General features: G+C 47.2%; 1 protein-coding gene across 1 annotated transcript; it reads right to left on the bottom strand.

Annotated features, from left to right (window-relative positions):
• Window positions 1-167: 167 nt before the first annotated feature.
• ACBD4 (acyl-CoA binding domain containing 4) lies at window positions 168-27,258 on the bottom strand. Its single transcript, XM_081166805.1, has 10 exons — window positions 27,132-27,258; window positions 23,555-23,695; window positions 21,209-21,329; window positions 18,851-18,935; window positions 18,081-18,201; window positions 10,239-10,333; window positions 9,085-9,169; window positions 3,841-3,983; window positions 1,620-1,673; window positions 168-1,162 (listed from the first exon to the last, which is right to left on the bottom strand). Exons 2-10 carry the CDS (start codon window positions 23,634-23,636, stop codon window positions 1,052-1,054), a joined length of 897 nt encoding a protein of 298 aa, XP_081022931.1. The 5' UTR covers window positions 23,637-23,695; window positions 27,132-27,258; the 3' UTR covers window positions 168-1,051.
• Between the last annotated feature and the right edge of the window lie 646 nt (window positions 27,259-27,904).

The following is a 27,904-nucleotide window of genomic DNA, read 5'->3' as shown; positions in this document are numbered from 1 at the left end:
ACTGCATGGCCCTGACCAGAGGGTTCCTTTTCCTGATCTCACTTGGTTGAGAATGGAAGGGTGGGCAAGCGGAGCACGGGGCACAAAAGCAAATTTTTTTGGGGGGGGGGAATCTTTAGTTCGCATCGGAGCCCCCACGCCTTTTGAGCTGAGAAAAAGGAGAAGAGGACTGCAGTATCTTTTATTAGCATCCGACTATTCCCCACAGCTGGGAATACTTTAGGTACCCTGAGTTCAAAAAAATCCGCCCCCCCCTCTCCAGGTAGGGGAATTGCGGCAAAAAAGGCCCACCCCTTGGATTAGTTAACACAAGCCCTGCCTATCCCCTGCCACAAACCCACAGTTCAGAGCCGTGCGAAGTCTTGAATGATTGCGTGTCGCCTGCTCGAATTGTGAGCGCCCGCCTCGGTTTCTCCTTGCAAGCCCCGTGACCCTCGGTTTCTTTTTGCAGAGATGACCCCCCTCACTTCCTTTATTTAAAGGTAAAGGTAAAGGGACCCCTGACCATTAGGTCCAGTCGTGACCGACTTTGGGGTTGCGGCGCTAATCTCGCTTAACTGGCCAAGGGAGCCGGCGTACAGCTTCTGGGTCGTGTGGCCAGCATGAATAAGCCGCTTCTGGCGAACCAGAGCAGCACACGGAAACGCCGTGTACCTTCCCGCCGGAGCGGTACCTATTGATCTACTTGCACTTTGACGTGCTTTCAAACTGCTAGGTTGGCAGGAGCAGGGACCGAGCAACGGGAGCTCACCCCGTTGCGGGGATTCGAACCGCTGACCTTCTGATTGGCAAGTCCTAGGCTCTGTGGTTTAACCCACAGCGCTACCCGCCTCCCCCCCCAAAAAAGCATACTGGTTAGCACCACCCAAATTTGATTAAATATCTTTCCCCATCCACTGACCACCCACCCGCATCCCAAGAAGGCAAAAACCCTTCAAGGCGTGCCCATCCCTGCTAGGCTGGAAAAGTTGGCAAGCGTCGAATGTTCAGAGTTCAAAAGTGCCAGGGCTTCTTTTCCTTTTTCCAAGGGGGTTTGTTGTCTTTGCGCAATTCACCTCTTCTTCCTCTGAAGATACCAATGCAGCCATTGGATGATGAAAGGCCAAGCCAGCAGGAAAAACCAGGTGCGAGGAGACAGCTGTGCGGGCCAACCTGGCGGTTCCTGGGGAACAAGAGAAGAGGGTGGGGGTAAAATCCTGGACTGGATTGAAGGGAAAGCACTGCGGAATGGCACCTGCTGCTGCTGCTGCTGCTGCTTCCCAGGACGCAATAAGGAGTCCTGCTTTCTCTAACTGGTTTACATTATTCCAATTAACCAGTCAGGCGAGAATGCAAGTTTGAGTTGGTTAATAAATGGGAGAAATCGACCGAAGCTTTGTTCATCGATCAGCATATCCTTGCTGATTAACAGGTTGATGGCAAGCGGATCCAGGCAGGTGGGCTGCTATTTAGGGTGGTCAGAAAAAGCATTTTACACATGCCCAGAGGCACACTCTTCTTTGCGATTGCTTCCTGTGTTTCTGGTTTGGTGTTCTTTAATTAAGCCAACCCGCTTAGATGCCTGGTTGCATCAAAGTGATAAAAGACAGGGACCACACTTAAGAATACTTGCCACATACCTTTCCGTTGTGCAAGGAGGTTGGCCGACAAGGATTCAGCATCGACGTGTGACCCTGAATGGCAGAAAAATTGCGATGAGGATCTAGAAGCCTGTGCACTTTTCCAATCTATGATCTTTTAAAGAGGTTTTCTAAGGCCAAAAAGAGTATTATGTAAATATTTTTTAAACGAAAAATAAAAGGATCCTTGGCAGTTTTGCACAAAGTTTCATAACTCACGCTGCCTACCATTAATCTCTCCGTTCTTTCTCAGGATTATTGTCCATTTTTATTTTACCAAAATAAAAAAAGTTGTGAATGGATACATTGCATTGTGAGCTTTTGCGGGGGGTTTTCTGAATTGTTTTCTAATTTTCCACTAGTCTTTTCAGCTTCTTATGGAAATATTTTTCTAATGTTTCCTCCTCCTTTTCTTATACTCATATTTCAGCAGGGTTGAAGGGGGACACAAACAGGTGGCTGTACAAAAGTTTGACAGGATCAGTGCTTTTTTTTCTAGGGGGACACATACCCCTAAACATTTTATGAATCTAAGTTTGGCCGCATTGAGGGGCAGTATAGTATTTCAATATGAGTAGGAAAATGAGAGTACCCCTAAACATATTTTTTTTTTTAGAAAAAAAGCGCTGGACAGGATCATTACAAGAATGATAACAGCAAAGCAACAAGATTATACTGTGCCCCCCCCCTGAAAAGAGACGAGCAAAAATGCAAGGTAATCTGGGTGTAATGAATAAACTCAGAATAGATTCATCAAAAAACAACAACCCCACAGCTGAACCCCTCTGGACAGTGCCACAGCTAACACTGTCCCAAAGAATTTGTGTGGAACACAGTTAAGGCCGTCTTCACGAAACAGCTCCACAATGAGGTTAAACAGATACAGGTCACAAACCATAAAATCCAGAATGGATAAATACAACTCTTGTTTCCTGCAACCGAAATATTTAACTCTTCTTATTGGTTCTAACTGAGTACAACTGCTATAGCACAAAACCTATATGGGTAGTAATGTGTCGCTCAGGGTTAAATAACCGCTTCCCCGAGTTACTATCTCCATAACATGGAACCTTATAGCCAGAAAACCTTTGCCTAAAGATTCTGAAACTTTTAATTGGTGGGAAAGTTTCTCCATTAATAAAAGAACCCAGATCTTCTCCACTAGGGGGCTGTTTGAAGTTTTTAAAACTGGGCAGTCGGCTGCAAATAAGAGAGAATCATTAGCAGTTATTGATCCTATCGGCCAAAGATCATCAGCAAGGGGACAAAGGCAGGAGGTTGCAGAGCAGGGGTCAGCACACTTTTTCAGCCGTGGGCCGGTCCATCATCCCTCAGACCATGTAGTGGGCCGGACTGTCTGTCTGTCTGTCTGTCTGTCTGTCTGTCTGTCTGTCTATCTATCTATCTATCTATCTATCTATCTATCTATCTATCTATCTATCTATCTTTTGGGGGAGAAATGAACGAATTCCTATGCCCCACAAATAACCCAGAGATGCATTTGAAATAAAAGGACACATTCTACTCATGTAAAAAAACACACTGATTCCCGGACATCTGTGGGCCAGATTTAGAAGGCGATTGGGCCTGATCCGGCCCCTGGGCCTTAGTTTGCCTACCCCTGTTTCAGAGTCTAGCTGCAGAAGAAGGAGAAGAAGAAGAAGAAGAAGAGTTTGGATTTGATATCCCGCCTTTCACTACCTTTAAGGAGTCTCAAAGCGGCTAACAATCTCCTTTCCCTTCCTCCCCCACAACAAACACTCTGTGAGGTGAGTGGGGCTGAGAGACTTCAGAGAAGTGTGACTGGCCCAAGGTCACCCAGCAGCTGCATGTGGAGGAGCGGGGAAGCGAACCCAGTTCACCAGATTACGAGACTACCGCTCTTAACCACTACACCACACTGGCTCTCTGGCCACTGAGCAGGCCCTGTCTTGTGTCCTTGACAGATGCACCTCGGATGCCAGCGCAGCACAGAGGAGAATTTCTCCTGAAGATAATAATGCACAGACACCCTTGTATTGGCAAAAGTGATGTTGGTTTTAGGAAGTTCCTTGTTCCCAGATGTGTAGGAAGATGCACTGCCTGATGAGAGCTAGGGACTGTAAGTTTTTATACAATGCATCCACAATGCTTTGCAATATCTCAGAAAGTTTTCCCCCCAGCTGTGCTGAAAAATTAATGCATTTATTTATACAAGAAATGAACGTGTCTCCCAACGTGCCTGGAAAGCTGCCTGGGATTCCAGGTAGCCGAGTCTCTCCATCACTTTCTTCATGTCCTCCTGCAAAGCTTGAATGGCGCTCATCACGTGCAGGTCAACGTCTTGCTGGATTACGGCACCCGCACTGCTGCCGAGACCCCTCTCTGTAACATGGGACAGGGAGAAAGAGATCAGAAGAGATATGACTTAAAGGGTAAGGTAAAGCTAAAGGGACCTCTGACCATTAGGTCCAGTCGTGGCCGACTCTGGGGTTGCGGCGCTCATCTCGCTTTACTGGCCGAGGGAGCCGGCGTACAGCTTCCGGGTCATGTGGCCAGCATGACTAAGCCGCTTCTGGCAAACCAGAGCAGCGCACGGAAACGCCGTTTACCTTCCCGCCGGAGCGGTACCTATTTATCTACTTGCACTTTGACATGCTTTCGAACTGCTAGGTGGGCAGGAGCAGGGACCGAGCAACGGGAGCTCACCCGTCGTGGGGATTCGAACCACCGACCTTCTGATCGGCAAGTCCTAGGCTCTGTGGTTTAACCCACAGCGCCACCCGCGCCCCTGACTTAAAGGGGCGGAACCTTAAAAGGCAGCGGCGCTCAAATATAATCCCAGAAGCGGGAGAGCTCCCAGGCCTCGGAAGTCACGCCCATTCCAGATCTACACCTGTGAGTGGGTGGTGGTGGTGGTCAGGGAAAGGATTAAATCCTCTTGTGGATCAGGAATTGCTTAAGCGCTCTGCTCCTGCTTGCAGGTTTCCCATGAGCTTCTGGAAGGCCACTTGTGAGATGGGCAGCTGGCCTGATTGGCAGGCTCTCCTTATTATGTTCTTAATCAGGGGTCAGCAACCTATTTCAGCTGTGGGCCGGTCCACCGTCCCTCAGGCCATGTGGTAGACCGGACTATATTTTGAAAGGAAAAAAAAACTGAATTCCTATGCCCCACAAACCACCCAGAGATGCATTTTAAACAAAAGCACACATTCTACTCATGTAAAAACACCAGGCAGGCCCCACAAATAACCCAGAGATGCATTTTAAATAAAAGGACACATTCTTCTCATGTAAAAGCATGCTGATTCGCGGGCCGGATTTAGAAGGCGATTGGGGCACATCTGGCCCCTGGGCCTTAGGTTGCCCACCCCTGTTCTTAATGGTTGTGGTGTCTAGATTAGAGGAAGGAACATGAGGTAACTGGGGGGCATCCACTTGATTGTAGCCTTTTTCTTTTATCAGAGTCACTCCCCTCCTCTGAAAGCCACCAGGGCTTTCCATTGCATCAGAACTGATGACAAGCAAGTCTTAGTTTCTAAAATACGAGGTGGTGGAGCTCAAGCCTGCCTGGAAATGGCTCCTTGTGTTTTAAAAGACCCTTGCCCACAGTCCCTAATGTTTGGGATAAAGTAATAATAATAATAATAATAATAATAATAATAATAATAATAATAATTCATTATTTATACCCCGCCCATCTGTCTGGGTTTCCCCAACATAAAATTAAAACCAGGATAAAACGTCAAGCATTAAAAACTTCCCTAAACAGGGCTGCCTTCAGATGTCTTCTAAAAGTCAGATAGTTGTTTGTTTCCTTGACATCTGATGGGAGGGCGTTCCACAGGGCAGGCGCCACCACCAAGAAGGCCCTCTGCCTGGTTCCCTGTAACCTCGCTTTTCACAGGGAGGGAACCTCCAGAATGCCTTTGGAGCTGGACCTCAGTGAATGATGGGGGTGGAGATGCTCCTTCAGGTATACTGGGCCAAGGCCATTTAGGGCAGGCCTAGGCAAACTCAGCCCTCCAGATGTTTTGGGATTACAACTCTCACCATCCCTAGCTAACAGGACCAGTGGTCAGGGATGATGGGAACTGTAGCCTCAAAACATCTGGAGGGTCGAGTTTGCCTATGCCTGGTTTAGGGCTTTAAAGGTCAGCACCAACACTTTGAATTGTGCTTAGAACTAGTTGCATGCAGAAGATTTCAGGTTCGGTGCTGCCGCCTCTAGTTAAAAGAATGAGAGCATCCCTGAAGAGTCACTACCAGTTAGTACAGGAAGCAGTGTGACTCAGTGTGTGCTTAGTTTGCATATTCACTTCCTCAGAGACCACTCATCAAGCTAGGTTTTCTCCATTGCCCCAGATCTCCTGGAGCGTTTCTCCATTTTTCACCAGGGGCATCAAGGATTGTCCCATCAGAGACACAACGGTGAATGGTGTCAGGCCGGCACCGCTTGCCGCTCTCCCCTAATTCTTGTTTCTGCAAACAAGACAACATCTATTCTGAGCATATGCAAAGGCTGGGCAAAAAGGGCCTATGCTAGGCAGCACAAAACCCCACTGGAAAAGTTAGGCCAAACTTCACTGAGGAACACAGAAAGAGAAGAGGGACTGGGGAATCGGTGGAGGCAAGACGTATGACCCATCCATGCTTTGCAGCCCTATCTTCACAGGTCTGTTACTAATTAACCTCTGAGCAGATGAGAAGAATATTCCAAGATAGTAGAGAGCTGCTATGGAGGGGGTGGATGGGAAAGCACACAGGATATTTCAGGGCTCTCAGAAAAAAAATATCATGAGGCGAGGCTAGAATCCATGCTGCCTGTCTTAAGCAATTTTATCGTGGGCAGCAAATCTTATCTCCTGGGCACCAACCTTTCTAGATCCGGCCATTTGCAACGTGGAGAAGCACCCTCAAGATGGGCCATTTAGAGAGGCATAGAAGCACTCCAAGCAGATTTCCTTCAGCGGTTATTTTTTTAGGGTGGTACAGTCAAACCTCAGTTCCTGAACAGCTCTGTTTTGGAACGTTTCGGCTCCCGAACGCCGAAAACCTGGAAGTAAATGCTCTGGTTTTCAAATGTTTTTGGGAAGCTGAACGTCCGACGTGGCTTCCGTTTGAGTGCTGGAAGCTCCTGCAACCAATCGGAAGCCGCGCCTCGGTTGTCAAATGTTTTGGAAGCCGAACGGGCTTCCAGAACTGATTACGTTCAGCAACCGAGGTTTGACTGTACCACGTTGTCCCAAGGTGGTGAATGGCCTAGAACAGCTCTTTGATCCCTCCGTACCATGTGTATGCCTGTCACTATTTTGGAGACAGTTCCTTTTGTCACTACAGGCGTTTTTTATTTTCTATTTTAAAAGGCCAGATAAATTGTCACTTTATATGGCATTAATCGTGTGAGTGGCCCTTGCGGGTTTGTTTTCCTTTACCAAGAAACAGCCAAAATGCAACACAGAAAGCGTATCAAAACATGGCAAATTTGATGCGACTCCTGTTCCCTTTTATTAGCTAGACCTACAGTAATGAGAAAGGGATGCGGGTGGCGCTGTGGGTTAAACCACAGAGCCTAGGGCTTTCTCGTGTGTTGCTCTGGTTTGCCAGAAGCGGCTTAGTCATGCTGGGCACGTGACCCGGAAGCTGTACACCGGCTCCCTTGGCCAATAAAGCGAGATGAGCGCTGCCACCCCAGAGTCAGTCACGACTGGACATAATGGTCAGGGGTCCTTTTACCTTACGGTAATGAGACTATGGCTAGGCCCCCATTGGTGTGGATATATATTCAATTGCATCTTAAGTGACTTGGGAGCGTCCATAACATTTTGTTTGCTATTAAGTGGGCTCCACGTACACCCAACTCCGTAACCTGTTGAATGACTGGCATTTTCAGTTGTGTTTGTTATCGTGGTTATGTTTTTGGAATGTAAATAAAACTTTTAAACAAAATTGCCATGGGGGGAAGGGGCTGGCCTCCATTGGAAGCACAACACTGGGTGAGGTGGCTTTAACCCTTTGTCATAATCCAGATCAAGTCTCTACTCTACGCCCCCCACCCCGCAAAATGGAGGCTTCCCTCCTGGGCCAATAGAAGACCCAAGATGTGTGTGACCAGGCTTTGTATCACGGTAGGAGACAAATGGATTAAAGTTAGTTTAAACAGTTTTACAGAACCCTATATGCGGGATGCGTTTACCTTCCGGCAGGAAGGTAAACGGCGTTTCCATGCGCTGCTCTGGTTCGCCAGAAGCGGCTTAGTCATGCTGGCCACATGACCCGGAAGCTGTATGCCGGCTCCCTCGGCCAATAAAGCAAGATGAGCGCCACAACCCCAGAGTCGGCCACAACTGGACCTAATGGTCAGGGGTCCCTTTACCTTTATAATGCCATCCTGGTCAGAGAACGAGATGCCCCTTTTCCTGCCTTCTGCTCCCATCACTCGCCTTTCTCTCAAAAGGTTTGTTTCTGTTATGGTGGCAATTGTACAGCCCCGACTCTCCTGGCACATCTGCCATTTCTTCATAGCAAAAACTCCTGCTTCCTACCAGATCCGGGACATTGCCTCACAGACTTATCTCAGGATCAAACTGAATTAATTACACTGGGGCTTGTTTGCACTCGCAGATCAGAAAATGGCCTTTCCTTGCCAACAGTGCAAGCTGCAATGATCCTTCAACATCAACTTCGTTGGGCTGGTCATGTTGTGTGGATGCCTGATTATCGTCGTCCAAAGCAACTACTCTATTCCGAACTTAAAAATGGAAAGCGTAATGCCGGTGGTCAACAATAGAGCAGGGCTCAGCAAACTTTTTCAGCAGGGGGCCAGTCCACTGTCCCTCAAACCTTGTGGGGGGGCCGGACTGTATTTTGAAAAATAAATAAATGAACGAATTCCTATGCCCCACAAATAACCCAGAGATGCATTTTAAATAAAAGCACACATTCTACTCATGTAAAAACACGCTGATTCCCAGACTATCTGCGGGCCAGATTTAGAAGGTGATTGGGCTGGATCCATCCCCCGGGCCTCAGTTTGCCTACCCATGACAATAGAGATTCAAATACTCAAGTAAAATATAAAAAAATGTAGTATAAACTCCGACAACTGGGAAACACTGGCCTGCGAGTGCTCCAGTTGGAGATCAGCCTTTACCAAAGGTGTCGTGGGCTTTGAAGACACTCAAACTCAGGTCAAAAGGGAGAAACACGCTAAGAGGAAGGCACGCTCGGCAAACCCTCGTTGTGATCAACTCCCGCCCGGAAACCTGTGTCCCCACTGTGGAAGGGAGTGTGGATCCAGAATTGGCCTCCACAGTCACTTTTGCACTCACTGTTAAAACCATGTTTATGGAAGACAATCTTACTCGGCTACGAGCGATCGCCAAAGAAGAAGAAAGAAGAAGAAAACTGGATTATTCAAGGACCTGCATTGGTCCTGTCTCCCCCTGTGTGTTTTTAAGTCAAAACGTTAGTCTCGCGTCTATACCTTCCCTGGTTGAAGATGCTGAAGTCTTCTCTCCACTCTGAATATTGTTCAGGGGGAGGTTTTGCATGGCTGATAGCCTCCTATCCTGTGGGGGAAACGAGAGAGGAATTGAAATTGTATGGGCATGCCTAGAATGCTTTTTTCCATTCCTGGCTCCGTTCCATTTTAACCGTCATGGCTTCCTCCAACAGATCTTGGGACAGTGGAGGTGCTGGTTGTTCACTGTAACATAATTATCAAGCCTTCCTTCCGCAGAACTACAATTCCCAGGGTTCCCTGGGGAGATGGAAGGATTGTGCCCCGAGGGACTGTTTTCAGTAATAGCTCTGAGCTGGATGTCATAATAAAGTTTTAGAACTGTTGTGACTTGAATTACGGCAAAGCAAGAAGGCTCAATGGGCAGGGCTGTTCCGGTTTCCCAACAGTGTTGGCAAATGAAAGTCATTTCATTCTTCGCTAGGAAAGTATACCAAAGGTCAGACGTTAAGATGATGCATTGTGTTCCATTATTTTAAGACTAATGGAAAGTATTGCATTGTCTCTTGTTCTTTGCAGATTTGACCTTCCTTAGGTGAATTAATGTATATGTGTGTGAGTTAACCCACCAAGCTATTTACACAAAGCCAGATGGGCCAGTTATATATAATAAAATTGCTGTTGTTGCTGGAGTTTCGTTTCAGTTTTATCAATATTCCCAAGTCTGCAAACTTTGCCTCAATACACATAAATCAGTATATTTTGTAAAAGTTTTTTTGGGGCGGGCAAATCTTACCATAATTTTTTTTAAATAAAAAAATAGCTACTTCCTTCAAAGCGGCTCTGGTTTGATTTAGCAGCTCAGTACATGATTGCCCATCTCAATGAGGAGATTAAACTCATTTTCTTTTTTAGTATTTTAAGTTGTATGTTTTAAAATAGAGTTGTAAATTCTTCTTGATTTTACTGTTTTAACTTTGGTAAACTGCTTTGAGGCTGGGTTGTGGTTTTTTTTATTACAACCGTGCAGTGTATAATTTTTATCAAATTAATGTAATCAATTAATTAACAAGAGCATGTTCATAGCAAAAGAAAATCTAGATCAGATCTATCAAAAAGTAAGGAGAAGGCTCATAGTTAACTTCACAATTACCTCCCACCCCATTAGTCATCATCACCTGATCGGGTTCCCCGGGTTCCAGGCTGTCAAAGAAGACCTCGCTCTCTGAATCGCTGGGCACACGGAAGCTCTTGCTTTCCTTGTCTGCATAGCCTAGCCAGCGAGATAAAGAGTTATGGCTCAGAAACGGAAGTACAGATAGGAGTTTGTGCAAGCCGTCATATATTGAAGTACAGTGGTACCCCAGGATGCGAACGGGATCCATTCCGGAGCCCCGTTCACATCCTGAACATAACGTAAGATGCGACAGCGCATCTGCGCATACGCGGGCCGTGTTTCGCCTCTTCCGCGCATGCGCGTGGCGTTATTTTGACCGTCTGCGCATGTGCGAACGGCGAGACCCGGAAGTAACGCGCTCTGTTACTTCTGGGTTGCCGCAGAGCGCAACCCAAACACGCTCATCCTGAAGCATATTTATCCTGAGGTATGACTGTATCCGAATGGCCAGATGTTACACACACACACACACACACACACACACACACACACACACACACACACTATTATTATTATTTGCATTAATCTATAAACAAATTCAGTATCTTTATAGGGGTTCTTCTGACGCCTGGACTTCCCCCCACTCCTCTCCCTGGTTTTCAATACAGTAGTACCTCAGGTTACATACGCTTCAGGTTACATACACTTCAGGTTACAAACTCTGCTAACCCAGAAATAATGCTTCAGGTTAAGAACTTTGCTTCAGGATGAGAACAGAAATCGTGCTCCAGCGGTGCAGTGGCAGCAGGAGGCCCCATTAGCTAAAGTGGTGCTTCAGGTTAAGAACAGTTTCAGGTTAAGAACAGACCTCTGGAACGAATTAAGTACTTAATCCGAGGTACCACTGGAATTATCTCTTCTCTTTTCTGTGTCTAAATACTTTTATACAATCTATTAGATCTCTTTTTTAATACCCTTTATCAAATTACATTACAAGTGCTAATCCAATCCTGCTAACGTTTTTAAGTCTTTACGTTTTTAAGTGTTTACTATAAAGTTAATCCATTCTTTTTTACATTTATTGTCCTCTTGGTGTCTAATTCAGATGCTTGGAAGCTGTGGCTGGATGGTTACGTGGGAGCCGGTTGAAGTTAAATCCTTCGAAGACAGAGGTCCTCTGGTTGAGACGGGACGATATGGGATTGAGGGGGCAACTCCCATCTCTTGCGGGGGTGCAATTAGTGCCAGCACCGTCCGTTAAGAGTTTGGGTGTAATCTTCGATACCTCCCTCTCCATGGAGGCGCAGATTGCAGCTATAACAAAGGCGGCATTTTTTCATCTCCGCCAAGCTAAGCAGTTGGCTCCTTAGTTCTCTCGCCCTGACCTAGCCACTGTGATCCACGCGACGGTCACCTCCAGACTGGGTTATTGTAACTCGCTCTATGTGGGGCTGCCCTTGAGACTGACCCAGAAACTCCAGCGGGTGCAGAATGCCGCAGCGAGACTCCTTACGGGGTCTTCGCTGCGAGATCACATTCATCCGGTGCTACACCAGCTGCACTGACTCCCGGTGGAGTACAGGATCAGGTTTAAGGTGCTGGTTTTAACCTTCAAAGCCCTATATGGCCTAGGACCCTCGTACCTACGGGACCGCCTCTCCTGGTACGCCCCACAGAGGAACTTACGGTCTTCAAATAAAAACACCTTGAAGGTCCCAGGCCACAGAGAGGTTAGGCTGGCCTCAACTAGAGCCAGGGCTTTTTCGGCTGCGGCTCCAACCTGGTGGAACGCTCTGTCACAAGAGACTAGGGCCCTGCAGGACTTGACATCTTTCCGCAGGGCCTGCAAGACAGAGCTGTTCCACCAGGCCTTTGGTCAGGGCGCAGCCTGACTCCCTCCTTTGGCAATCTTTACAAAACTTTAGTTTATGGTTGCCATCAATTTTGATTTTAATTAATTTTTATAATGTTTTTATAATGTTGCACTATTTTAGTGTTGTTAGCCGCCCTGAGCCCGGCTTCGGCTGGGGAGGGTGGGATATAAATAAAATTTATTATTATTATTTATTATTAATCTTCCCGGTCAATGTCCAGATGTGAAAAGAGCTCGGGAGCCTCCATCCTTTGTTCTCAATATCTGACCCATGATAGATAAAAGGCCAAGAAAACCAGGTTTGCATATTCTGATCACATCCTCAAATGTGTGCTAAATCCAAAAACAAGGTGCTTCGTATTTATTTCATGCTATAGTGGGTTTCACACACACACACACACACACACACAATGAACTGGGTTTATTCTGTAACACTGTCGCAGAAGGTTTTGGATCTGGACTGCGTAGCAACTCAGATTCAACATTTCATCTGATTTGCAAAACAGAAGAACAAAGAGCTTAGCTTTGATCCCACTGCTTAGGCTATGAGCAGCTCATGAAGGCTCAAGAATCAAGCTGTCCTTCAGTGAATCAAGGAAAAGGCACCTAACTTAGATCTGGGTTTCCCAAGCTTAGATCTCTAGCTGTTTTTGGACTATGATGATGATGATAATTTATTATTTATTCCCTGTCCATCTGGCTGGGTTTCCCCAGCCACTCTGGGCGGCTCCCAACAGAATATTAAAAACACGATAAAACATCAAACATTAAAAACTTCCCTAAAGAGGGCTGCCTTCAGATGTCTTCTAAAAGTCAGATACAGTGGTACCTTGGGTTACATATGCTTCAGGTTACACACTCCGCTAACCTAGAAATTGTGCTTCAGGTTAAGAACAGAAATCAGGCTCCGGCAGCGTGGCAGCAGCAGAAGGCCCCATTAGCTAAAGTGGGGCTTCAGGTTAAGAACAGTTTCAGGTTAAGTACGGACCTCCGGAACGAATTAAGTACTTAACCCGAGGTACCACTGTAGTTGTTTACTTCCTTGATATCTGATGGGAGGACTTTCCACAGGACAGGCGCCACTACCAAGAAGGCCCTCTGCCTGGTTCCCTATAACCTCACTTCTCGCAGCAAGGGAACCGCCAGAAGGCCCTCGGAGGTGGACCTCAGTGTCTGGGCTGAACGATGGGGGTGGAGACGCTCCTTCAGGTATACAGGGCCGAGGCCATTTAGGGCTTTAAAGCTCAGCACCAGCACTTTGAATTGTGCTCGGAAATGTACTGGGAGCCAATGAAGGTCTTTCAGGACCGGTGTTATGTGGTCTCGGCGGCCACTCCCAGTCACCATCATCCCTAGCTAGAAGGTCAAGGATGATGGTGACTGGGAGAAACCCTGACTTAGATGCTCCCACTCCCAAATCAACCACTTGTTGCTCAAAGTGGGAATATGAACCAGTTTGGGCTCTGTCCATACTTGAACCCTAAACTGATTTTAAAACTGGTTTAACCGACATTGCTTCTCTAGACACCTGGGCTTGTTTTCTTTCCTTAAAGCAGAGCTACAAATTTGCACATCGAGATCCTTACCGCCACCACAGGTTATGTCAAAATACACCCACAATAATAATAAGAAAGAGAACCTCTCCTTCCTAATTAAATTAGATGCTTCAGTCTGCTCAGAGTTCATAAAGATGCATGGTGTCTTGCAGGAATTGCTGAAGGATTAAAGCACTTTCTCTGCACACATCCCACCTGTCATCATGATAGGTATTTGGCTAGAATATCTGTAAATCTTGCCTGTTTGATTGCACTCTCCGTGTTCTGGTGGGATGTTCTCAGCTGGTCCCCTTAAAGCATAGCTGTCAACTTACAGATTTGAAAATAAGGGACCAGTAGCCTTGAAAATAAGGGACCAGCAGCCAAAATAAGGGACCTGCAGCCTCACCTGTTCCAGGCACTCCAGTCTTCCTGTCCTCCTGCAGTCTGGTCAAACTCATGCTGGTAGCTCCGAGAACACTGTCCAACCAACTTTGTAACCAGAGGTTCAACTGAATAGAATCTGAATCACATGCACCACAAGGCCTATGCAGCCTCAACTTAAGATGGCTCCCCGGCCTGGCTTTGCACTGCAAAGTTTGCAGCAGCACGTGCAACAAAATGGCATCCAGCATTCAAAAACCCCCTCAGCTTGCCTTAACTAGCCACACACAAGGCATGGAAGCTCCACCCCCCAGTCGTTCTTAGACTTCTTATTGGGTGAGCCAAGCAACACAGTTGGAGCCTCCCTCCTCCCTGACCGGCAGGGAGGGAGGGAGAGGAGCTGGTTCCTTTGAAATTTAAGGGACATCATTTAAGGGACGTTTAAGGGACATCTATCAATAAGGGACAGCTGCGGGACATGGCGCTGGAATAAGGGACTGTCCCTTCAAATAAGGGACACTTGACAGCTATGCCTTAAAGAGCCGTTGTGGAGCGGGGCAGACTCAGAGCCTGTTTTCACTACAAAGAGAAGGGAATGTCCATCAAATCTGCCCATAAGGTCTGGATTATCTCCTACGAACCTCTGCAGCCTTTTCAAGACCTTTGATGCCATCTTTTCATTTAAACACGAGAGCATCAGCACCTTAAAGTTCGCTGGCTACAACGCAAATAACGGCACCCCTGTTTTCTGACCTCAGAAATTCCCAAGGCCATCTCAAGATTTTAAGGTGATGACCACAACAGACCGCTTATAGAGTGTCCACCCAATTATTTCCATCAAAGTAGGGTCACCTAGGGGACGTGGGTGGCGCTGTGGGTTAAACAACAGAGCCTAGGACTTGCCGATCGGAAGGTCGGTGGTTCGAATCCCCACGGCGGGGTGAGCTCCCGTCGCTCGGTCCCTGCTCCTGCCCACCTAGCAGTTCGAAAGCACGTCAAAGTGCAAGTAGATAAATAGGTACCACTCCAGCGGGAAGGTAAACGGCGTTTCCGTGCGCTGCTCTAGTTTGCCAGAAGCGTCTTAGTCATGTTGGCCACATGACCCGGAAGCTGTACGCCGGCTCCCTCGGCCAATAAAACGAGATGAGCGCCGCAACTCCAGAGTCGGTCATGACTGGACCTAATGGTCAGGGGTCCCTTTACCTTCAGGGTCACCTAACACCAACCACAACCACCTGTCAAAATGGCCTATGGGTTAGGATGGATTAGGTTAAGGTCCAGACCCCAAGAAGCATCTGACCTCAGAGGAGATGACCTCTGCATTTCTGAATGAGTTACTCTCCAGGGTAAACCGCTTCCACTCCAACCAGGACAGGTGATGTTTGTTTGTGACTGAACGAGTCACAATACCTTGATACGGCAGACCTACCCACCCTTGAATTAAAGCCATTTACAGCAGTGGTGCAGAATCTGTAGCCCTCAAGGTGGTCTCGAACTCAACTCCCATCGGCCCCAGCCAACATGGGCAACAGTCGGGAATATCGGGAGCTGTAGTCCGGAAAGTTATGGAGGTCCACAGGTACCCCCCCCCCCCGGTTTAAAGGATCAAATGTCCGGAGTAGTGAAGCATTCGGAGATATAGCAAGCAGTCTCTACTGCAGATCATTTTGAGCTCATAGGAGCCTTTGATTTTTAAATTCATTCATGTCCTATGCCACAACCAGCAATGACAAGCACACATAAAAGGTAAAGGGACCCCTGACCATTAGGTCCAGTCGTGGCCGACTCTGGGGTTGCAGCGCTCATCTCGCTTTATTGGCCGAGGGAGCCGGTGTACAGTTTCCAGGTCATGTGGCCAGCATGACTAAGCCGCTTCTGGTGAACCAGAGCAGCGCACGGAAACGCCGTTTACCTTCCCACCGGAGCAGTACCTATTTATCTACTTGAACTTTGACATGCTTTCGAACTGCTAGGTTGGCAGGAGCAGGGACTGAGCAATGGGAACTCACCCCGTCGCAGGGATTCGAACCGCCGACCTTCTGATCGGCAAGTCCTAGACTCTATGGTTTAACCCACAGCGCCATACAGTTTTGGAAATATTGCCTGTTCTTTTAGCCATTGTTTGAGCTTGCCCGGCCCCTGCTGAAGTCAGGCTAGCGTACCTTTTGCACAAACAGGGGCAAGCTCTCACCAGGGATATCCCCATAAGCATTGACAAGAGAACCAGGATAATTCCACAAAACTACTTCTCTTTCATAGTCTGTGGGTCTGGACACACACTTGTTGTTTCCAAGGGCCTTCTCTAGGAGCCGCCAGTGCCTTCGGTGTGGGGGTGGAACAGGAGGGCAATAAAAAAGGGAATCTGCCTGTTTCTCCCACCATCTTGATTACAATGGACTTTGCAGTCAATCAATATGATCAACTTCCCCTAAGATAAAGGAGCTGAAGTTCAATAAAAACTGGATTAGCATTCCTGGGAGGCTTGTCAACTAAAGCGTAACTCGGATTTGAGGGTGTTGGCTACAAATCCAGCTAAAATATTTAATCTACCACCAAATGACAGGCTCCATATAAAAGGCCCAGGAAGAGCAAACTGGTTTTTCTGTGAGGCTAGATCAGGGTTTCCCAAACTTGGGCCTCCAACTGCTTTTGGACTACAATTCCCATCATCCCTGACCACTGGTCCTGATGATGGGAGTTGTAATCCAAAAACAGCTGGAGACCCAAATTTGGGAAACCCAGAGCTAGATGAAACTGTTAGCTCAGATGGCCTGTTTGGGGTGCCGATACGGCACAGTCCATTAGGAAGTTCTCTTGCACAAGCTTTGCTGAAACAAATGGGCGTCCGTTCCAGCATCAGATACCAGAATCCCTGGGCAGCTGCAGTGGTCCCAGAGATGAGGGCGCTGATGGCTGTCTCAAGCTCCCTGTACCCGGTGGGTTTGTAAGCCGCCATTTAAATTTCCCACAATGCTCCTGCTGTAAAGTGCCACTCTGGGGCACTGTGGGAAATTTAAAACCGCAGCTTTGAACAGTCTGCTGCTCCATGCAAGCCCACAGCCAAGGGTCCACCAACATAGTAGAGGGAGCGCCGATGGGCACTTTTTGACCGTGAAGCTAACCCCGTTGGCAGCGCTGTTATCTCCACCCAGGCAGCAACAGGGCTTCTGTTTACACTGTAAGAAGAGCGATAACAGCTGGGAGGTGGGCCAGATCTTTTTGATGGGGGTGGGGAAGTCAAAAGTGCTCTACAGAAGAGTTGCGCATGCCAAGATTTTAGAATGAAACGGGCAAGGGGAGGGGAAGCTCCTGATATGATTCTCACACAATATAGACTAAAATCCAAACCCTTTCCACTGTCCCAAGTTTCCCTGCTTTGCCCTTCCCATCTGTTATGTACTGAGTTGAATAGGACCCAAAATGCAGCAGTCTGATTGGTCCTAGAACAATAGGATCCAAAATGCAGCAGGCTGATTGGTCCTAGAACAATGCAGCAGTATGATTGGTCCGCAGGAGCCACCCAATCCAGCTCCAGGTGGAAGTGAATCCACAACCTGATTGGCCTACAGGAGAATCCCGGAATTAGCCAATCACGTGCAGCCCATTGTGTAAATAATATAAAGCAGATATTTTGGGGGAACTTCCATTCCTCCTCACCACTACGAGCTGAATAAAGAGCATGAAATCCACTCTCGACTCCGAGCATATTTCACCATCTTTGGGAGGAAAAAACAAGCAGGTTGGACTGTTCCTCTCCCAGCTGATGAATGCAAATTGGTACTTGAGAAATTTCAGGGAGGGACAAGGATTAGCTGAGATTAGGGATCCTTTTTCCTACAGTTGTATGGCTAGGGAAAGCAGGTCATCCAGCCAAGACTCCCTCTCTGCGAGGCTCCACTCTCAAACACGCTGAACAAGCTCTCTACAGAAAAGACACACTTTATACGGAGGCCAGATTAGATGGAAGCACCTGCAAAGCTCGCATAGGCTGCGTCCAAGAGGAGCTGGGGAGGTGACTTCTACATTCTTATTTTAAAAACTGTGGACTTGAAGCACACATCATAATAGCTGGAGAACCCACACACCCCTCTGTCACCGCTAATGGACGTACCTGTTTTCTTCTTGAAGAAGGAGTCAGGGGGCCTGGGCATATCGTGTATCACTTCGTAGAGGGGTTCGAAGTATACAAACATGTCCTCCGACGACTCATCCAACGGCACGGTGTTGATGACCTGCCAAAAAGTCCTAGAGAGGATCCCGGGTGGTACAAGAACATTCCCTGGGATCCAGCGACCAGTCTGTTTGAACCTGATGCTGCAGCAATGTTGAAGTCTGGACCTAACTTTCCCCCCGGATCGTGGACCACCGAGAGTCCCACACCAAGGGCTCTCAAGCAAATTATCTTGCAGAAGTGTAAATCTGACCCCTTCTCACTTGGATTTATTTTACAACATTGCCAGTGGAGTACGCTGCTGCATTTAGAGGATTCAAAGCAGAACTCAGCCGATGTCTTATCAGGAAGTCTAAACATCGGGCCTGGTGTTTTGTGCATTTTAAAACATCTCTCAGCTGTACTTTCACTTGGAATCTCACAAACATCTGACACGTTTTAAAACGGCACAAAACTTCGGTTCTGTTCAAAAACCCGCTGGGTTCCTTCATGCTGAACTCCTTCATTTCAGAGCCAAAGGCTCTGCGAAATCCCCTACCCACAGAGATTTGCTCAAGCCCAAACCCTGAGGTGCCTTCCTTGCCATTTCTGCCGTTGAATCGCTGTTAGGGTTGAGCTTCAGCCTACTCATATCTCATTGTAAGGAGTTTCCATGGCGACCCAACCAGGCAGACCAGGCCTGAATGAGGAGGGTGTTCCCCATTTCCTACCTTCTGAGCAGCCTTCTTCATCTCGGCAATATAAGCTGCCATGGCTTCCATTTTGGTCATCTTCCCCAATCTGTTCCATGCATCCCTGCCAAAAAGCCAAACATAACTTCTTACCTGGGGGGACAGGTGCTTAATTTTGGGAAAGAAAGATGCCAAGAGTTCACACCGGCCTGAAAGTCAGGTCCTCTGAATTAGCAGCCCTCTATTATTTTTGCGATTATTGACAAAGTCTATGCATAACTCACGAGTATTTTTACTTCTCGTTTTGATTAATCTTAAACATTCACTTTCCCATACAGTGGTACCTCAGGTTAAGAACTTAATTCGTTCTGGAGATCCGTTCTTAACCTGAAACTGTTCTTAACCTGAGGTACCACTTTAGCTAATGGGGCCTCCCGCTGCCGCCACACCGCCGGATCACGATTTCTGTTCTCATCCTGAAGCAAAGTACTTAACCCGAGGTACTATTTCTGGGTTAGCGGAGTCTGTAACCTGAAGCGTCTGTAACCTGAAGCGTATGTAACCTGAAGTACCACTGTATGTCCCAAACAGCACGCACACACACACACACACACACACACACACACACATACATACACACACACACACACACACACACACACACACGGCATGATAGCTTAGTTGGTAGAGCACAAGGCTCTTAATCTCAGGGTTGTGGGTTCAAAGCACCATGTTGGGTGAAAGATTCCTGAATTGGAGGGGGTTGGGCTAGATGCCCAGGGTGCCTTCTACCTCGATGATTCTAAGAATTCTATGTCAGTTTGCATTTCTTAGTGCAGAAAGCATTGCTCTGATGTGTAGAGATCTTCCCTATTCTAATAAATTCAAGAGGATTCTGGAAGCTTCTCTGTGTGAAAGAAGCAAGAAGGTTCATGATGTTTGGGTTATTCCTTCAGAGAAGCTGACTGCAGCTGATTTAAACTGGTTCTCTTATCTCTTTCTGTGAAGGTCATGCTGACTATAAAAGTAAGGCCAGAAGGAGACTGAGTTTCACTTTCTCTTTCTATGTCTTTTCCTTCTGGTGTGTTGTTCTGTACATAGTACAGTGGAACCTCGGGTTGTGAACGTGATCTGTGCGGGAGGCACATTCGCAACCCGCAGCGCCACATCTGCGCACGCGCGTGATGCAATTCGGCACTTCTGCGCCTGCGCAAAGCGTGATTTAGTGCTTCTGCACATGCGCCAAAACCCGGAAGTAACCCATTTCAGTACTTCTGGGTTCGGCGAGTCCGTAACCCAAAAACATTCAACTTGCAGAGTTCGCAAGCCGAGGTATGATTGTATGCTTAGTGTTAAGGTTTAGACTTATTATAAGTTATTGTAAGTTTAAGTTAAATCTGCTGCAACTGGATTTCCTATGGACAGTGCCAATCCTGAATGTATTGGATTTGTGACCATTCTGCTCATTTGCCTTCAGTTGCAGTAAAGCTCTGCTGGATGAAATACAATTGCTTCTGGTCTATTTTGGGGGAATCCTGCGACGTGTTTTAAGTTTTGACTCTGCTAACTATACATTGGAATCTACTCTTGATCAATACTGAGTAAAATTCAATGCCATTCTATGATTTGCACTACAGTGGTACCTCGGGTTACATATGCTTCAGGTTACACACTCCGCTAACCCAGAAATAGTGCTTCAGGTTAAGAACTTTGCTTCAGGATAAGAACAGAAATCGGGCTCCGGCAGCGCGGTGGCAGCAGGAGGCCCCATTAGTTAAAGTGGTGCTTCAGGTTAAGAACAGTTTCAGGTTAAGAACGGACCTCCGGAACGAATTGAGTACTTAACCTGAGGTACCACTGTATTTAAAAACGGCATGGTTATTTTATTAATAAATAACAACTGGCAGGTGGCCATTGTAAGAAGAGAGGCCACCAAATCAAATGTTTGCTTGCAGTTCTTAAGGGAAACAGCTCGGTATTAGCTCCTGCTCAGAACAAAAGGCAGGGCATTGCAAAAGTAGGGGGCCACTGCAATGAAAGCCCTGCTTCTCATTCTTCCAGTTTTAATCTCTTGCAATAAGGGCGTTTTTGTTTTGTTTTTCTTTCAAAGGCAGTACTTGATCACCCGACTGCAACTTGACACAGGCCAAATACAGGGAGACGTAAGCCTTTATGGATCAAAGCCAGCATCTAAAATTAAGCCCATAATTGCAACAGTTGCCCGTGCAATTGGAGCAATACTAGCTTATCCCCATGCCCATCAGATAAGCAGCAGTACTTTGTACCAGCGTTGCAAGGCTGGGTCCATTTGTTGAAAACAGGATCAGGGGCTAAGTTCAAACAAAGTCAGTGCCTCACTAAGTTCTGAAAGCAGATGTTGGCCCTGGCCCTTCTTACCATTTATATCTGCCAATAGGATCCCAAAATCCTGGCCTGGGGATCTGGCACCGACCCACTGTGGCTTGCTTGTAGTAGCTGTAGAAGCGTAGCATTTCTTCGTAGGATGGTCGGTAGGCACCTGAGAAAAGTGGGGAAGGTCAGAATCATCCGGAAGGTGGCAACACAAGAACGGGGCCTTCTCTGCAGTGGCTCCCCATCTGTGCAATGCTCTCCCCAGGGAAGTTTGCCTGGTGCCTTCATTATACACCTTTAGGCACCAGGCAAAAACATTCCTTTTTAACCAGGCCTTTGGCTGATCCAATTTACATCCTATGCCCTTTTAAATTTTTTTTTGGGGGGGGGAGCTATTGGGTTGTTGTTTGAATTTTTATTATGTATTTTGTGGTTTTATATCTTGATTTTAGTCTGTGAACTGCCCTGAGATCGCTGGGTATAGGGCGGTATATAAATTCAATAATAATGATGATGATGATGATGATGATGATGATGTCTCTCCCTCTATGGCAGTGATGGCCAAACTTGGCCCTCCAGCTGTTTTGGGACTACATTTCCCATCATTCCTGACCACTGGTCCTGTTAGCTAGGGATGATGGGAGTTGTAGTCCAAAAACAGCTGGAGGGCCAAGTTTGAACACCACTACTCTATGGCTTCTGCCTGCAGCCTGCTTCTACCTAGCTCTCTCTCACACAGACCTAAACTCTGGCTTTTGTCTTTCTAACTAACAGACAGGGGTTTTTTTTGGGGGGGGGGAGGCCCACCCATTTGTCCTCTGGCACAGAGCCACTGCCTTTGTTTCTCTTAATGACCCATTGCCCAGGCTCACCTACCGATTCCAGTACAGTGGTGCCTCGCAAGACGAAAAGAATCCGTTCTGTGATTCTCTTCGTCTAGTGGTTTTTTCGTCTTGCGAAGCAAGCCCATTGACGGATTAGCGGATTAGCGCTATTAGCGGCTTTTAGCGGCTTATCTGCTGATCGGATCAGCTGATAAGCGGCTTAGCGGCTTAGAAAAAGGGGGGGGGAGGAAAAAAACCAGCAGGAACTCACAAGACATTGTCGTCTTGCGAAGCAAGCCCATAGGAAATTTGTTTTGCGAAGCACCTCCAAAACGAAAAACTCTTTCGTCTAGCGAGTTTTCCGTCTTGCGAGGCATTCGTCTTGCGGGGCACCACTGTAATTGAACCTGTGCTAGATCCAGGAATTAGAAGATGAACCTAACCCCCTCCCCCTAAAATAAAACTCACAACATTCTTCTTTATAAGACGCTTACATGCCAGAATAGCTTCTAAGTGGCCTACACTTACAACTATAATTTTATAATTATAAAATCTCTGCTCACTAAAACAGTTCCATCAAAATATTCAAAACCCCACATTTAAAACACACAATCAATCATGCCCGTTAAAAACCAAAACAGTCAAAACAATTAAATTAATTTAAAACAGACTGATCAGGAAGTTCAAATTCAGTACATGCAACTCCCGATTTAGGCGCGTCCGAATGACGCATCATCGTGCACAGCGCCAAACCCGATAGTAGCCCCAAAATGTCATGAAAAGGAATGGAGTCGGGACAGAGCAGGGCTGTATTATTATTTATTAATTATTAATTAAAAGACTGAGCTTGAACTTCCTGATCTGTTTTAACTTCTCAATTAATTATGTTTTTAACGGGTTTGGTAGTAGTGTGCATTTTAAATATGGCTTTCAAAAACGTTTTGATGGAATCGTTATAGTTTGTGTGTATGGATTCTATAATTGATTTTATACTTGTAACTTGCTTAGAAGCTGTTTTGGCATGTAAGCAGCATGCAGCAGTGGTAGTAAGTAGTAGTAATTTATATAATAATAATAATAATAATAATAATAATAATAATTTATATGCCGCCAAACAACAACAATTTATATGCCACCCATCTGACAACAACAATAATTTATATGCTGCTCAACAACAACAACAATTTATATGTCACTCATATAACTAGGTTCCCCAGCCACTTTGGGCGGCTTCCAGAACATTAACATTTCAAACATAGTAAATTAGAATATAACCCATTTTGGTGAGGACAGGGAATCCTGGAGTATAACACAGCAGTAAGGGAACTATGCAAGCTTCAAACTAAGAATCTAAGTTCCAGCTCTTGAGAATCCCAGATTCTTTTTGGGGTTTTCAAAAGTTGTTGTTGTTGTTGTTGTTGTTGTTGTTGTTGTTGTTGTTGTTGTTGTTGTTGTTGTTGTTGTTGTCTCCTTATGGCTGTACAGACAAGCTTGGAGAACTTGATGTCAGAGGTCTGTGGAGCAGGTACAGCGAGTAACCACAGAGCATCCCCAAATGGGCTCTCACCATTTTTGGGCAAGCCTTGAATGACCCGGACAGCAGCGTCAAACTGCTTCTGGTAATCGGTTTCTTCTTCCTTCATCCCCATTGTCTCCGCCGCTGCCAATCTTGGAAGAAAAGCAGAGGTGCTGAGGAAAACCAAAGGCTCTGGAGGGAGAACGGTAAAGAGATTCGTTTGCTGCAGGTTCTCAGAGGGTGATGAAACCAGCATTTGAAATTCGCCAGGTTGGCACCTGGCAATCCGCCACTTGCAACCAAGTGAAGATACTGGGGAGCCAGGATGACGCCCGATGTCTGCACCTTTTCTGGCACACAGCAACTTTTTTTTCCTGTGGTGCTGTGACACGAGCCTGATTTTAGCTGGAGCTTTCAGCTTTGTAATCTTGTGTGTGTGTGTATATCTATATCTATAGATATATCTATAGATATATAGATATATATCCTAAACATTCTGGATGAAATCCAAATACAGTGGTACCTCAGGTTACAGACACTTCAGGTTACATACACTTCAGGTTACAGACTCCGCTAACCCAGAAATAGTACCTCGGGTTAAGAACTTTACCTCAGGATGAGAACAGAAATCGTGCGGCGGCAGCACAGCGGCAGTGGGAGGCCCCATTAGCTAAAGTGGTATCTCAGGCTAAGAACAGTTTCAGGTTAAGAACGGACCTCCGGAATGAATTAAGTTCTTAACCTGAGGTACCACTGTAGTTCTTTCAAAGCCTACCAACTCCCCCGCCAGCCCCTATCTAAAGTACAAAAACAGTGCCCAAGTACAATCTTCTTAATCCCCGCCTCCACAGAGAATTACAGACTCTCCCAGCTCTCACTGGGAGTTTTCCTTTGCTCTTCCAGTTTGGAGAACTCTGGGAGAATTTCACTTTCCTGTCTCTCAGTCAAGATACTTCTGCCATCCCTCTGCCTCTCTCATGTGCAAGTGGTCCTTGTTCCCCAGGGGCATCCCAGAAGGGGAGACTCCAAAGGGCTAATACCCTTTGGTATTATATAGGGGACCGGGTGGCGCTGTGGTCTAAACCACCGAGCCTTTTGGCCTTGCCGATCAGAAGGTTGTCAGTTCGAATCCCCACAACAGAGTGAGCTCCTGTTGCTCTGTCCCAGCTCCTGCCAACCTAGCAGTTCGAAAGCACGCCAGTGCAAGTAGATAAATAGATACCGCTGCAGCGGGAAGGTAAATAGCGTTTCCGTGCGCACCAAAAGCGGTTTAGTCATGCTGGCCACATTACCCGCAAAGCTGTCTGCTGACAAACGCTGGCTCCCTAGGCCTGAAAGTGAGATGAGTGCTGCAACCCCATAGTCGCCTTTGACTGGACTTAACTGTCCAGGCGTCCTTTAACTTTTTTTACCTCATACATTCAAACCTCGACTACCAAACGCCTCCGTTTTGGAACGTTTCGACTCCTGAATGCTGAAAACCCGGAAGTAAATGCTCTGGTTTTCAAACGTTTTTTGGAAGCTGAACGTCTGGCTTGTGTGCAGGAAGTTCTTGCAACCAATCGGAAGCTGCGCCTTGGTTGTCGAAAATTTCGGAAGCCAAACAGGATTATGTTTGACAACTGAGGTTTGACTGGACCCTGTAGTGTCTTCTCTTCAATTGGCATTGGCCCACTTCTGGGCAGCCTGCTGCCTGGAGTATAGCTCTCTCGTGCAACTGCTACACCTCCTTACCTTACTGGCACTTTTCAAACTACACATCACATCCCGAAAACCTGGTTTCTGTTGCCAATGCCATGCTGATGCCGCCTGCTTGCCTTACCCATGCAAACAGCACTCTGGCGCTCTGTATCTAATACACTTTGCTGCCTTCTTCTGATAAGAAACTCCCATTCTTCTGGTCCAATGTCCATGATTTCCATCAATCTACCTCAGTGTTTAATGGGCCCCTTGCTTTCCTACCTTGACCAATTCACTGAATCATAGAACCATAGAATTGTAGAGTTGGAAAGATCATCTAAGTCCAACCCCTGCAAGGCAGGAATATGCAGCTGTCCCATACGGGGATCGAACTTGCAGCCTCAGTGTTATCAGCACCACGCTCTAAGCCAAGGGTCAGCAGCCTTTTTCAGCTGTGGGCCGGTCCACCGTCCCTCAGACCATGTGGTGGGCCGGACTATATTTTGGAAAAAAAATTGAATGAACTCCTATGCCCCACAGATAACCCAGAGATGCATTTTAAATAAAAGCACGCATTCTCCTCATGTAAAAACACCAGACAGACCACACAGATAACCCAGAGATGCATTTTAAATAAAAGGACAAATTCTTTTCATGTAAAAACAAGCTGATTCCCAGACAGTCCGTAGGCTGGATTTAGAAGGCGACTGGGCCGGATCCAGCCCCCAGGCCTTAGGTTGCCTACCCCTGCTCTAAGCAACTGAGTCCTTTGAGCTGAACACACTATACAGTGGTACCTCGGGTTAAGTACTTAATTCGTTCCGGAGGTCCGTTCTTAACCTGAAACTGTTCTTAACCTGAAGCACCACTTTAGCTAATGGGGCCTCCCGCTGCCGCCGCACCGCCGGAGCCCAATTTCTGTTCTTATCCTGAAGCAAAGTTCTTAACCTGAGGTACTATTTCTGGGTTAGCGGAGTCTGTAACCTGAAGCGTCTATAGCTTGAAGCATATGTAACCCGAGGTACCACTGTACATGTAAAGCATATTCAAAACACATCCTGCCCCCTCCCCAAGCAAGGAAACCGTAGTTTACTCGTCACAGATATACAACTCCCAGCACACTCAACAAACTACACTTGTCAGGATCCTTGGGGAGGAGGAAACGCGCTTTAAATATATATGATGCCTACACAGGCTAAGGCTGAGACCCACCACAAGTGTGGCCCTCATATGTCCTGCTTTTTGCTGCCACAATGCAGGAAGCATTAATCTCTCCTGCATAGCTCAGCCAGTAGAGCACGGGGCTCTTAATCCCAGGGTTGTGGGTTTGAGCCCCACCCTGGGCAAAAGACTCCTGCGTTGCTTGGGTTTGGGCTAATGGTCCCTTTCCAACCCTACAATTCTGTCATTCTCCCCGTGCAACCCATCTTCTGCCATCCGGACGACAAATTGCTCCCACACTGCAATCCTTTTGCTTGCCCTTGTGGCTTGGATCCCACTCACCCCAGTGCCAATCGCAGTCCACCACCACCTTGCCCACAGCCCCTTGTTCCCTGGTGCCGCTCTGGTTTTGCTTTCTGACACCTCCTCCTTCCACCTCTTGTACGATAACGTGGCTGCCCCTTACCTTTCCCTGCCCTGTCTCCCGACTGCCAACTTCCTACTTTTGATCACAAACCCAAACCAGCTACCTTCTGCCCCTTTGGGGAATCACAGAACCATCAAACTGCGGAGTTGGAAAAGACCCTGAGGCTCATCTAGTCCAACCCCCTAATGCAGGAATCTTCTGCCTCTCCGCAGAACTCGAACCCACGACCCTGAGATTGCATTGTCTCATGCTCCACCGACTGAGCTATCCCAGGCCTATCCGACCATTTGCCCCCAGTACCCACCCCCCCAGCACCCGTGATCCCACGCCCTTTGCACAAGAGTCCGCTTCCAGACTCACCTTGCTCCGCTCAACTTCGCTCTTTGCCCGGGCACTGCGCTTTCCCGGCGCCTGGCTTGTGTTTTTTGGCTGCTTGTTACTTTTGACCTCCTAAAGCCAGCCCACGGCTGCCCGGTTCAGGGTGAAGCGCGTCTCAGCCAACCACCGCGCTGCATCGCGTTCCACGCTTCGCGCCTCGGCCAATAGGCAGCAGCCCAGCCACCCGACACCCCCCCCCCCCCGCCTTGCAGCTTGAGAAATACCGTGCTCGTGTTTTTGCTGTGATGTATAAAAGGCTCTCCTGTTTGCACGCCAGCGCCGCCCGCAGGAGAAGGAAACGGCCTTGGCTAGCAAATATTCATGGGATGCTATTCATTGTCTAATATCGCCATCGTCGGGTGGAAGCGAAGATAGCAAGCTGATTCCTTTATCGGTGCAGTTATTCATACTGTACGTATTTATTTGCTCCAGGGGTTAAATTCAGAGACCAGAGGGATTTAAATTATGCCAGGAAGATGCAGACCGATAGCCTTCGGCTACAGTCCAAATTCCAATTTACCCCATTGCAGGGGTGCCGACTTGAATAAAATCTTCTTCTTTGGTGATCACTCAAGCCGAGTAAGATTATTCTTCCATAAACACAGGTCCTTCCACAGTGGGGACATTTCTGCAATGCAGGAATCTCAGCTAAAGCATCCATGGCAGATGGCCATCCAACCTCTACTTAAAAACCTCCCAGAAACGAGAATCTACCGCCTTCTGAGGGATTCCTCACTGAGAGCCAGTGTGGTGTA

The sequence above is a fragment of the Podarcis bocagei genome, assembly GCF_964188305.1.
Source record: "Podarcis bocagei genome assembly, chromosome: 13".
In the NCBI taxonomy this organism is placed as follows: Eukaryota; Metazoa; Chordata; class Lepidosauria; order Squamata; family Lacertidae; genus Podarcis; species Podarcis bocagei.
Note: the sequence above shows the minus strand (reverse complement) of the source record. Positions and strands in the feature narration are given on the sequence as shown.